This window comes from Phytophthora infestans, genomic scaffold, assembly GCF_000142945.1.
Source record: "Phytophthora infestans T30-4 supercont1.40 genomic scaffold, whole genome shotgun sequence".
NCBI classification, from domain to species: Eukaryota; Oomycota; class Peronosporomycetes; order Peronosporales; family Peronosporaceae; genus Phytophthora; species Phytophthora infestans.
Window position 1 is genome coordinate 1,154,564 of NW_003303719.1, and position 12,724 is coordinate 1,167,287.

Below are 12,724 nucleotides of genomic sequence, written 5' to 3' on the forward strand. Positions count from 1 at the left end.
TGTACCGGAACGTTGTGTGACACAACGTTCCGGTGGGGGACAAGAAGGGGTGTCGCCCCTAAAAGCGTTGTCAATGACCCGCAAACTCGATTGATGATTGGTCCCATCCGTGAGGCTCGTACCGCATCGCCCCTGTCCTAAGCGAAGTTTTGTATAGCAAATGAATATAAACAGATGGCTGCAGGTTAATGTGTCCTTCCGTGAGCTAATTATAGGCAGCAGTCTGATTAGGGTTAATAAAGAGGCAATAGGAAGAGCGACGGCATACAAATAGCTAGAGAGCTGTTCGACCGAAATGTTATTAACAGCTCTCATCAGCGGACCACTTTAAAAATTAATGGAGGCAGGTCATTCACGAGCGTAACATTCAACCGGACGAGCTTGAGGAAACGTTTACTTTTTAGCACTAGCTGTGAGATTTGCTAGTAATCTTACCCCGTAAACGTCGAACATGGGCGTTCGCTTAGGACAGGTGCGATGCGGTATGTCCATACGGATGCCTGTTACACCGGTATCCTATTTAGCTTAACTTTTGAACCCGCACTTTTTAAAACTTGCAGCATTGTTTTGCGCAAATCATCCGTATGTTGCCGCCACGAGCGTTGGTTCGTTTGTTTACGGACTTCGTAATACGTTGTGTTCCAGCGCTTTTCCTGCAGCGGGTGTGGATTTTAGTAAGTATTTTACTTCTCCCCCCCCTTTCCTCACAGTGATGGCATAGAAATATTCGGTTTGGCCACTTATGATTGGTCAGATTCAGTATCATAAAACGGCGATTATCTCTTCAATGATGCGCAAACCCAACCGATCCTCTGCAGTGCTTCTGCGTTCATTTTTCTATCTCCGAACTCGTGGCAACAATCACAAATTGTCAGCAACACAATCTGCAAACCAAGCATAACACTCTCTCTCCAGCGAGCTACACCGACGTGGTAGAAATTATGCGCTCATACTTCGTAGTTATCCTCGCTGTTGCTGTCCTGATCAGCAGCAGCACTGCTGCAGCAGTCAGTCCGCAGAAATCACAAGACTTCGCTCAATCGATCGATGCTGCCGGCGTGGAGCCGAGAAGCAGAAAACTGCTGCAAGCACAAACGACGAGCAATCAAGCCAATGGCTCCGTTGACGAAGAGAGAGCCGTGATACCGAGTGTGTTTAAAAACTTTGGTTCACGCGTGTCAAAATGGTTTGGCGACAAGAAGCTATCGACAAAGCTGAGGTTCTACGCAGCAAAGATGGACTTGGACACGGAAGTGCAGAAACTTTTGAAACAAGGTGTCGATCCTAACATTGTATACAAGAGACTCAAACTCGGCCGCAATGGCAATCGGAATGTCGGCCTGGACCCCTCCCCCGAGTTCAATCTATGGTATAAGTATGCCGCAGCCTATAAGGTTAAAAACCCCGCCTGGGTGAATACTTTTGCTGTCGCTGTGTGAGAGCAACTGGCCACCACACGACGTTTCCCATGGGCTAATTACAATACGTCCGACGAAAAGGTAACCAGGCATCGTCATTGCTTGTGATCAGGCGTCAATCGGTAGCGCTTTCATTCGTCCTCTCGAGTTCTAAGACAACGTCGTCGAATAGAGAGAGCTTGGTTCCCACCGATACAATGTTTCGCTTTGATAGTCGTAGCCACTCCATAATCAGCTCAGCGAGTGTAGGTGCAAGTCTCAAGTTTCCTTTGGTCCAGATCGCGCGTGGCGATATCTGCATGCAGTAAGTACAATTTGCGTGCGCAGCAAGATGCCCATTGCCCAGTGATTTCGCTCGTTTGCGCGCCTCAACTAGAAAAGAATTTGACACAAAACAAAAGGAGTAAAAAATGGATTGGTTGCCATTACACGACTCGACCATGAGTTGTTGAACAAAACAAGATCAAGGAGTGAATGTAGAGGTCCTAGAAGCTCTAGTTAACAACAGTCATTTTTCATTTTTGCCACAAAAGCTTTCTCAATCTAAAACATCATTTGTGGTCGACCACAAGCTTGCTGCTGCCACTTTTTACCTTAAAAAAAGGCCAAAAAATTACAGGGAGAATTCTAAATTTTACGGAAACCTTTCTGTCTTTTTAATCAAAGCAGATTCGAACAATTACTAGTAGGCACTAAACTCCGTCCCGTGATCTTGTTTAGTCACTAAATTCCGTCTCGTAAGCTGACCGTAAACTTTACCGTAAACCGTACCCATTTTTAGGTACCATACTTTTACATGTCCGGATACGTCATAAATGACTAGTTCATACGAGAGCAACTACCACTCTACTGCGATTAAGCACAATTTGCAGCCCGGGGTAGGTCCATAACCTGCTAAACCTTTTATATTACTAATAAATATAACAGATTTCGGGTCGAATAAAGTTAATAGGAGGTCACGTACTCTCCTGTACGAAACCCAAATTACTGTCTTGTGCCGTTGCCGGCTCATTTCGATTGGCGAAAGGACCCCCCCCCCCTACCACCACCAGAGCGTGTTATTAATAATGGCAGTGGTGTGTAGCGGATTGGTAGGGTTGTTCGGAGTAGCTTGATCCCTAACCTAGCAATACTCGAAATAATTGCAATACTTATTTTTGGCTCCGACAAGATTACAGTAACGTATTACGTTTTTCAGTGAAACCAGCTCAATTTTATATTTACTTGTCCGGGCAAGAATCTCGAGTTCCGAAAACCATTTTTTTTACAGGAATAGCTGAAAGCAACCTTTTACTAGCTCTAAGAAAAACTTCAAAGAGTTTTTGCAATGTATAATTGAAAAAAAGTGGAATCGCTAAACAAACAATAACTGTATTACTTAGTTCCCTAGAAGAACGTATTGTCGTAGGCATCTTTTGCGAGGAAAAAGTTACGAAATTTGCGCTACCTCCACCCATCAGAAGTAGTTTCGTACTATTCCACGCAGGTTTCAGCCACATTTTTGCACATAGCGTTAAATACGTTTCATGGGTATAGTAGCAGTGGTAATATCCAATTTTCTCTTGCAGGGAAACAAATATTTTTGAAAACACGAAATCCAGTTCCTTAAGATTTTAGTGGAACCCTAACGATGTTGGAAGCGATAGCAGATTGCTTGAAGATGTTGTTGAATGTAATCTGGAAGTAAGAACCTTCCTTTTGCAAAGCATGTGACCCATGCTATTGCGAGCACATGGCTACCTCGTGTTGGACTCATTATCAATCGGGTCATGCGGTCGCATGCGGGCAACTAGAGGTGTCTGATTGGCTTCGACATAATTAAGGAATATGTGGTCGTATGGGAAGAAGTTAAATAACGAAGCTCGAGCAGCGTCTTTGCCAATGTGAAAAAAAGTGTCGTTCGATCATGGCTAGGGGACGCATGGTAAAACATACTTCCTCCGTCCGAAAATATAAGACCAGCGCCACACATAACATTGTCCAAAGATATAGGTCTAAGCTCGGTTCGTATCACCCGAACTTAGCATATTTATTGCCTTCCACGGCTACCCGTCATAGCGGCTTTCGAAAGAGTACTTGTTGCCTCCGTCAACGTCCATAGAAGCCATCAGCACAGAATTTAGGGAAACGAAAATGCTATCTAGAACGCTGTAATGAAGCTGCTTGATGGCTTCGGCGATATTGCTGACCAGGTCTTCGATAGTTTTAGCCTTCTCCTTGTGCTGGAGCGACTGTATGGAGTAAAAAAACTGAGGTCGAGGGCATTAAAATCCGGTGAATTAGCAGGTTGTGGCTGAAGGCGCATCCCCCACCCGCCCTCCGCGCATGCCGCTATCACAACAGGATCATCCGCAGCCACATGGGGGTTTGCGTTGCCGTGCTGCAAGATGACTCGTTTGCCCGAAGGCCAAAGGCCCTTAATGCAGGGAATGACCGATCGGCAAAGCCACTGGCGATAGATGTCACCATCCACTGCGTATGTCTTCAATTCCGAGGTCGATGCTAGAAGATAGCAAATGGCCACACGCCAATTTTCTCATCCCACACTTTATGCCGCCTTAGATCCCAACGTGGGCGAGTCACAGCAGCGAGAAGCATCACCTAAACAATATTTTTTTGTTCTTGACCGGCAAATGGGGATCCTCCTCGAGCTCAACCAAATAGAAGCGTTGCTTCACCTTAGCTAGGTAGAGCCACGTTTCATCCAGGTGCACATACTCCATCATATTGTCGAACTGCAGCCCATCTCTCCCCGTCTTCTGGACAAATCCAGAGGCAAAACGAGCTCAAACAATTCTCTGATTGTCACTTAGCATGAATTTCAGGCATGCTGTGTGACATCTAAGTACCCCCGAGAGAAAGTAGTAATGCAGAGTAAATTTAAGTATACCGAAGTAGTCAGAACGGACTGCACAGGCCACGACCTCTTCTTTGGGCGGCTGCAACTTCACGCTCGAGCGCAGATAAGCTGCCACGACTTCAGCACGCTCTTCCGACGTGAGGTTCTTCCTTTTACAACGTGCGCTGTCGGCTCATCTGGGCTTGCTGCGAAGAATAAAAGCCAAAATGAGGAATGACGCCGTATTGGGACTACCACAGCTCGTCAACCACTCATTCAAAATGCGCGCGAAAACCGCCAGAAGGGCCGCCAATGTTTAACGCAACTTTTAGACCAATCATACATCAATAAAATGCGATTTTGACGCTAAAACGTTTTTGTTTTCTTCTTCTAACCCATGCATTATATTACCGGACGGAGGAAGTATTGTGGTTTTCATCCATTTTGGCAAAGCGGATGATCCGAGATCCACTATATCGGATCCGATTTGCTGAACGCCGTCGAAATAGAAAGTAGGGGTAAGGTAAGATTGCTATCTCGGGCCGGATATGTCGATGGGAACTTCGAATTAAAGGGGAAGTGCCAGAATTGCCGTCTTTGGAAGGCATAAGTGATCTGCCCAAACTCATTCGCTAGAACACTTCCAGTCTAACCGCCATAGGGGAATTATAGCACCCTTTTACTCGGCAATCGCGCTACAGTATGCATACGTTTAGTGTTTATCTCTTCCTCAATAAGTAAAACTGAGTTGTGGGCGGTAAGGTCGTCTGGAGATGACGTCACCCATATCATTAAGACCTTAAGTAGGGTCACATATAGCTAATTCGAGCCTAATTACCCTACACCCTGCCCAATTTATTTAAATCGGGCCCCGAGATAACACAGCAAATCGGGCGGCAAAATTGATGAAAACCACAATACTTAGAGAGAAGATAAAAGCGACTACAAACATTTGTCATATTTCAACATGAGCTTATTTGCTTCTTCGTTCTATCTAAAAACGTTTATAACACTTCGCTTCACAAGCTGCTACAGTATAGCTCGACCAGAGCTCTATGTTTTTTTATTAGCGGTATTGTGCTACTGACTCGGTCGGAACTCCTATACACATTCCTTTCCCCACATCCCCTTCAGCAAAGCACCTAGTTTGCTGGCCTGGACGGCCATCACGCACTTTTGCACTCCTATTTGCCTTCCAAAACTACAACCCTTGTGTCCCGTGTGACCAGCCGCTTTAACCTGCTGTGTTTCAAGATCCGGCAAAGACTCTGGATCAGAGAGCATCTGCCTCCGCAGCGGACAATAGACCGGGAAATCTTGATATGACGGCATGCACACCAGCCAACGCCACCTGCAAAACCGATTTTAAGCTATTTAGCGCCACGTTACCCTTTTCGTACAGCAATCTCATTTCCGCCGTCTCCAACTCACGCATTGTCTTGTAGCTAACCAACATTACTTCGTACAGCGCCTCACGCTTCGCCCAGTTGTCACAGCGCATGGCACTGCTCTTTCCAGCATCTGTCATCTCCGCAACTTTCTCCTCAGAGGACGAGGTGATCAAGTTATTCTTCTAAGCCACACGCGTTGCAGGCTTTTCAGAGGGGTAATTTCAGCTAGCTCATAGACTTAGTGCGCATACTGTAGTATCCGTTTCCCGGGATTGCAGTAAGCAGAGTCAACAAATTTGTTAATCTTTTAATCCACTGAGCATACATGTATGCTCACCAGCGTACCGATTTTTTTAACCATAGATTCTCAGCAACGCAAGCCTCATTTGAGATCAAAACTTAGCACAATCCATACCGAAGGGCCCTACAAGTACATACTTAGTTTTCAGCTGGATTGCAAGCCGGAACTGGGGTTCGCAGCAAGTCGTAGAAGCTTAGGGGGAAGGTTGGTGTTGTCCAGAATGTCCGCAGGGCGTTCCATCAGCTCAGATACGACGTGAAATGGTCTACAGGGGGGCATCAAAACAGTAGGAGGGAGATATATAGAAGCTAATACGGCATTGTACATGAGTGAATCCAACTAAGATCAGCCTGATGTCATTAACGACCCTGCTTACACGACTTTGGTAGAACGCTTGCGTGCATCGAATGTAGTTTGTATTGGTAAATTGGATGCGTCAACTTCTTCGGATGCGAACGATGAAGACGGCGAAGCATCGGATACCTCAGGAGAGGAAGAGGGTAAATCATATGACTTAATTACTGTGAAAGGTCGTCAGTAGAGACGGTGTCCATTCATACTCTTTGATCAAGGGTCCCCTGTGCAACCTCGGCCGACTTGCTTTTCAGTAGGGGTAATTGGCGAGCGTACGTTTGCTAGCTACTTCTATCAAGTGTACCCGATACAGACATTGAGTAACACAATGACATTTACTAATTCGAATCTTTCTCGTCGACGTTGCCGGTCTATCCTTCTCGATGACTGTGTAACGGATCGAGCCGTCGAGTGGACCACATGGCTGCAAAGTCAGGTGATGAGTGGCAGTACACGTGGAATGCGAACGACGGGTTTTGCATGGATGATGAGAGGGAGGTGGACGATGTGTGAGCGTGCCGGCTGGCAGCCATGGTCGTGAAGCCAGCCGGGAACGATGGGTGCCTCGCACACCGTGAGTGCAGTAGTCAAAGAGGTGATTGGCAGCACGAGTGGGATACGACGCCAGTAGGAAGGACGAAAGAGGCCGACATGAGTGTGCTGGCTAGTGGTCAGGCTCATGGGAGCCGAAACGAAGGACGGAAGAGGCCCACGTGAGTGTGCTGGCTAAGTGGCCAGGCTCATTTGAAGCCGAAATGGATGATGAGGAATAGTGGGGTGGGCTATGTTGAAGTACCGCGCAGCAGCCGCACTGCAATGAACAAAGGAGGGGAGCAGTGTGGGGCGAAGAACCGGGCAGCTCACTTTTGGATCGGCGGCATTAGCACAGGACCTGACACGTGTGTGGCGGAAGACGCACTTGGGAGACGGAAGAGGGAACGAGGACCGGCAGACGAAGGCCGTCCGAGTCACCGAAACGGAAGAGCGAGCGAGCAGGGAGGGGGCGGAGGCCGACCAACTAGCGAGCGAGCTACAGCCAGCGGAGCACGTGACGACCGCGCGGGCAGCGCCAACGGCAGGAGGGTTAGCAAGGGGCTGAGAGGCACCTGAGGCCTGTGTGAAGATTCGGGTAGCGTTCGGTGCGGGGAACACACGGGTGACGAAGTAGCGCAGCGGCGTGAAAGGCTGGTGCTTGGAATAGTACACGAGGGTTAAGAAGGAGCGAGTAGTGCAGCAAAGGTTGTGTTGCGTAAATATAAATAGGAACGGACACTTCTCAGTGGACGTTCCGGCGCAGACTCGAGTGGGTTCTGTCGGCCAGTTGAGTGAGGGATTTCCGTACGGGCGGCGACTAACCAGGGCGAACCCCCCCCAGCGCAGTATTTGTGGGAGTAGTACGACCTGCCCCACGGCCGGACAAGATAATTGGCTCGTTACATGGTGGTCATACAGGGGCCTAACGCAAGCTAACGACAAGCATTACGAGACGAGATGGCGGCCACGAAGACAGCAACGACTAAGGGGTCCAGGGTAAAGCCCAGGATCTCACCACGCTACGCGAAGAGCCAGATACTGGTTTAAGAGGAGGAGAAGTCGCGAGAAACCTTCAGTGAGAACGCGGAGGGAGAGGGCGACCGTGCGGAGCAGCAGAAAGAAGTTAAACGAGAAGAATGGGTGGCGGGACGCACGGTAACGCTGCTAGAGTCGACGGAGGAGAACAGCAGGACCCGACAGACTCGTGACGACGCTGAACTTGTCGCAGATGGTGACGAAGATACTCCGACGGGTGGCGGAGCGGCGAGCCAATCAGCGGTAGTTACGATGGCCTAGACCATCAGCGAGTTGCGGGAGATGGTGGCTAGGTTGCTGCCGGCTCCGGTGGACGCCGGACACGAGGAGCGGCGGTCGGACCTCAGAGAGTTGAATGCTCAAGCATCGGCGCAGCTCTGGTCGCTCGAGACGATCCGGACAACGTTTAAGTAGGGGCGACGACCCAGGAGACGCTTACGATCAGCGACGGCGAGTGTCGGCGCGTCGATCGGTGCGCGGAAGGTCATCCAGGTCACCCCACCGCGCCGATAGTAGGGGAGATTTGGAGGACGGGTCAGGCGACGATCCTAGCAGTTCGAGCAGTGAGAGCGAGCCCAGTGACGACGGCAGTAGTGACGAGGCCTACCCGAGAGCTATTCTGACTCGAGCGAAGGAACGGAGCGGCTAGGGCGGCCACACCGGCGGTATCGAGATTATGAGCGCTATGGACGGCGAGGGCGACGTGAACGATGGGAGCGGTACGACGCACGGGAAGATCCACGAAGGAAGAGCGTGAAGGACTTATATCTCCCCACGTACACACCGTCCCCGAAGGTGTCGGTGTCCACCTGGATCGACCGGGTGAATTTGGCGCTTAAGGGTGCGGAGGAGTCTGGACGCGGTCGAAGGACGGATAGAGCACTCTATTTCGTCCTCGGCACAAGCTGATGGAGACCGCGGCGCGTTGGTGGCTTAACATGGATCGTAGGCTTCCTGACAAGAAGCGGTTGTGGACGTACCTGAAGAAAGCATTGCTGCACCGCTATGGGGAACGGCTCGACAAATCGGCGGCGGAATGGCGCGTCAACGGTAGGCGCATGATGCCAGGTGAGACATATGCTGATTACGCGGCGGTACTTCGTGAGCTGGTGGGTAAGAACCGGGTGAGCGAGCGTGTTCGGTTGGCTCAGTTCTACAGGTATATTGATAAGACCACGAAGAAGCTGGTGCAACAGGAACCGAAACCGAAGACGCTGGAGAGGGCGGTAACTAAGACACGAAGATTGACGAACCAATGGACAACGTTGCGCAATGCATCATGAACATCGGGCAGGCGTGGGCAACCGCGCCGAGTCCCTATCTCATACCAATGACTGGGACGACCGGCCAAACGATGGTGATTCCGGGAATAGGCGGTCTGCCTTCACGTATGATGTCCATGGGGCACGGTATAGGATCGGCAGAGGGCGAGGCCGGGAGCGTGGCCCTCTTCACAAACCCTCAGGTCGTGTGGAACGACTACCCTGGCACGTGGGACGTGCCACCGGGCCATACGTGGAATGGGAAGTTCTGGGTCGAGACTAGAAGCGGGATGAAGCAGTCGCAGCAGTCCGACAAAGAGGCGGCGGACCGAAAGGGACGGCACCAACGAGAACGGGACTCAAGCGGTGACGACTCGGACGTACAACCCGTGAAGAAGAAGACGAAGGCGACAGTGAGGCAGTTGAAGGGAAGTGACGGCGGCGCCGCGGTGGCGGGATTACCCAAGGGTGGTGGTGCTGTCGTTGGTTTCGGCTGTGGGCAACCCCTGCCCGAACCCACCCCGGTGCTTCGCGTGTGACCAGCCTGGACATTTCGCGCGTGAATGTCCTGATCCGGAAGCAAAGGCGCGGAAGGACGAGCATATGAAGAATCGCAAAGAGAAGGGGAAGGAGCCGGCGGAAAACTAGAAGCGGACGCAGTGGGGGGACCACAGCGTTCGACACCAACGACGGATCCCCAGCAACCGGTGCAGGTCAAGAATGGAGGCGACGGCACGGGTGGTGATAAGGCAACGGATGAACGAGGAGAGGTAGAGACGGAAGAAAGCAGTGGGAGTGACGAGGCTGAAGGCAAAGAGGAAGAAGAGGGCGGAGGTCCAGGGGTGGAGGCTGTAGTGCAGCGTATGGAGGAGGACACGCAGTGCGAGGATCAGGAGCGCGCGCGGCGTTCTCGGGAGACAGTGAGACCAGCTATGACGACCACACGATACTCAGGTGCGAGTGGTGGGGAGACGAGCGAGACGGGACGCATTGACGGTGCGGCTCCACATCAGACTCAAAATGGCGCAGTGTGCAGTACAGCGGCCGGGACCGGAGGGCGTGCGAGCGACACCAACGATGAGGGCGTCGCTATCGCACAGGTACTGTGGGAACGTCGAAAGGCGCAAAAAGCTGCCAAACACCAGTAAGTTAAACGAGCGGCGGAACGGCTGCGGGTTCGTAGCCGGGCGGCGGCCGAGGAGTTGCAGCGCGTCGATGGCAAACGTGGGGCTGCCCGTCGCCAGGAGCAAGATAAGGCTATGCAGGAGCTGGAGGCGCGACGAGCGGTGCAGGGAGACGAAGCGGTGGTGAGGTGTGGTGACGAACCGGCGAAAGTCCGATTAGTCCAGCGGCAGCAGGCTTCGAAGGCGCCGGACGGTGAAGACGAGTGCGGAGTCGTGTATGTCGGTGCGGACGACGGGTTGCCGACGGCGAAGCATAGAAGCATAAAGCTGGACAGCGGAGCCCGGTACACGATCACTGGCGCGGGCTGGATGCGATATGGAGATCGGGTGCAAGGCGCGGCACCAGTTGACTATGTCGAAGACATTGGTGAGTTTCTGCTCGATGGCGTAGGAGTATGGCAGCTCCACCTGCGCAGCGTGTTTGGCGAAGACATCGTGGTTGACGCGTGTATTGTGGCTGGGTGCACGGACGAATTTCTTCTTGGTGTAGATTTCATGCGAGGACGTGGAGCGGTGATGGACTTCAATAGCAACGAAGTACAGTACCGTGACAACGGGCGCCTGGTTGCTATACCTTTCCGGACCTTTGACAAGGAAGGAGGGGCTAAAGTGGCTATTGTCCGCATTGCACGACGAATACAACTTACGGGTAGTGCAGTGACTCCGGTGGAAGTAGCGGTGGCCGCGGAAGATGGCGAACACGGCATTTTCGTACCCACCCAGCACACGGGACCGGTGACGCTGGCCGCTACGGTAGCACAGGCGCGTTACGGCAAAGCCTGGGTCCCGGGCGGAGACAAAGCACGGCTACCACCTAAACGGGAGCTGAATAGGTGGATACCGTTGGACGAGGGCATGACGGTGCTGGCGATTAACGGTGCGCTGCGACGCGAAGATACTGAAGTGGCTGGGTGAGCTAGGAGACGTGGACACGCCGCTGTCAAACGAAGGCGATGTCCGAATTGGCGAAGGAGACGAGGCAAGTAGACAGTTGATGATGAAGTTGCTGCGGGCATACCGAAAGACAGCTGAGAATACCGGCGACTGTCCACCCGCGACGACCCTAAACATTGAACACCACATCGACACGGGAGATGCGGCCCCAATCATGTCAAAGAGGAGACCTTTGGCGCAGACGGACGACCCGGTGGTGACCAGTAACGTGACAAAGATGCTAAGGGCAGAAGTAATCGAATAAGGAGAAAGTGCGTGGGGATTTCCGGTAGTTTTGGTCAAGAAGAAGGACGGTGAGGTGCGCTTTTGCGTCGATTATCGAGCGCTTAATAAGGTGACGAAGAAGAACGTTTATCCTTTGCCACGAATAGACGAGACCTTGGAGGCCTTAGGCGGTGTGGTGCTGTTTACGACGCTGGATCTGAAGGCGGGGTATTGGCAGATTCGGGTCGTCGAGGCCGACCGGCCCAAGACCGCCTTCACCACTAAGTAGGGGTTGTACCACTTCGTGCGGATGCCATTTGGTTTAACGGGTCGCCCTCTACGTTTCAGCGCATGATGAACAGCGTGCTACGGAGGCTTACATGGTTAACTTGCCTTGTCTACTCGGATGGTTTTGTCGTCTTCACACAAGGAGGCATTGAACGGCATGTGGTGGAGGTCGCGTGCGTGTTGGAGCGTCTGGCGGCGGCTGGATTAGCTCTAAAATTGAAGAAGTGTATGTTCGCGACAAGAAAGATGGAGTACTTAGGACACGAGCTCAGTTTCGATGGGGTGCGACTACTAAAGCGTCTAGTGACGGCGGTACAAGACTTTCCGAGGCCGGTGGACGCCATTAAAGTAAAGCCGCTCGTACATCTCGCCCGCTATTATCGTCGGTTTATCGAGGGCTTCGGGTCGCTCATGGCGCCCATGATGAAGTTGTTACGCAAGGATGCAGCGTGGGAATGGACAGTGGCGCAAGAGGCTGAGTTTGAGCACGTGAAAGTGGTCTTGACGACCAAGCCGCTACTGGTCTATCCCAACTTTAAGCTGCCATTTCGTGTGGTAATGGACGCAAGTACTGTCGGATTGGCGCTTGCTTGATGCAAGACCATGGACACGGGTGGCAGCCGGTGGCCTACGCAAGTAAGGTTAACAGTCGCACGGAGTCAAACTACGGCATTACGGGGCTTGCGTATTTGGCGGTAGTTTGGTCAATTAAACTATTCAGGCCGTATCTGTATGGGCGGACGTTCACAATCGTGACCGACCACGCGGCCTTAAAGTGGCTGATGATCAGCCCTAATTTGACGGGCAAGTTGCACCGCTGGGCCTTGACCCTGCAGGAGCTTGAGTTCACCGTGGAGTACCGACCAGGAAGCACGAATGTAGTGGCCGACGCCTTGTCGAGAGCACCGGCAAAAGTGGCGGCAGCATTCGGGCGGCGGCGACGTTCTCGTCAACTGGTGG

At 51.8% G+C, this 12,724-nt stretch overlaps 1 protein-coding gene across 1 annotated transcript; it reads left to right on the forward strand.

The window, feature by feature from the left end:
• Positions 1-941: 941 nt before the first annotated feature.
• PITG_15753 (secreted RxLR effector peptide protein, putative) lies at positions 942-1,439 on the forward strand (the record flags this gene model as incomplete). The annotated part of the gene is made up of 1 exon (XM_002897970.1): positions 942-1,439. The coding sequence occupies one exon, from the start codon at positions 942-944 to the stop codon at positions 1,437-1,439; it is 498 nt and encodes a 165-aa protein (XP_002898016.1).
• Between the last annotated feature and the right edge of the window lie 11,285 nt (positions 1,440-12,724).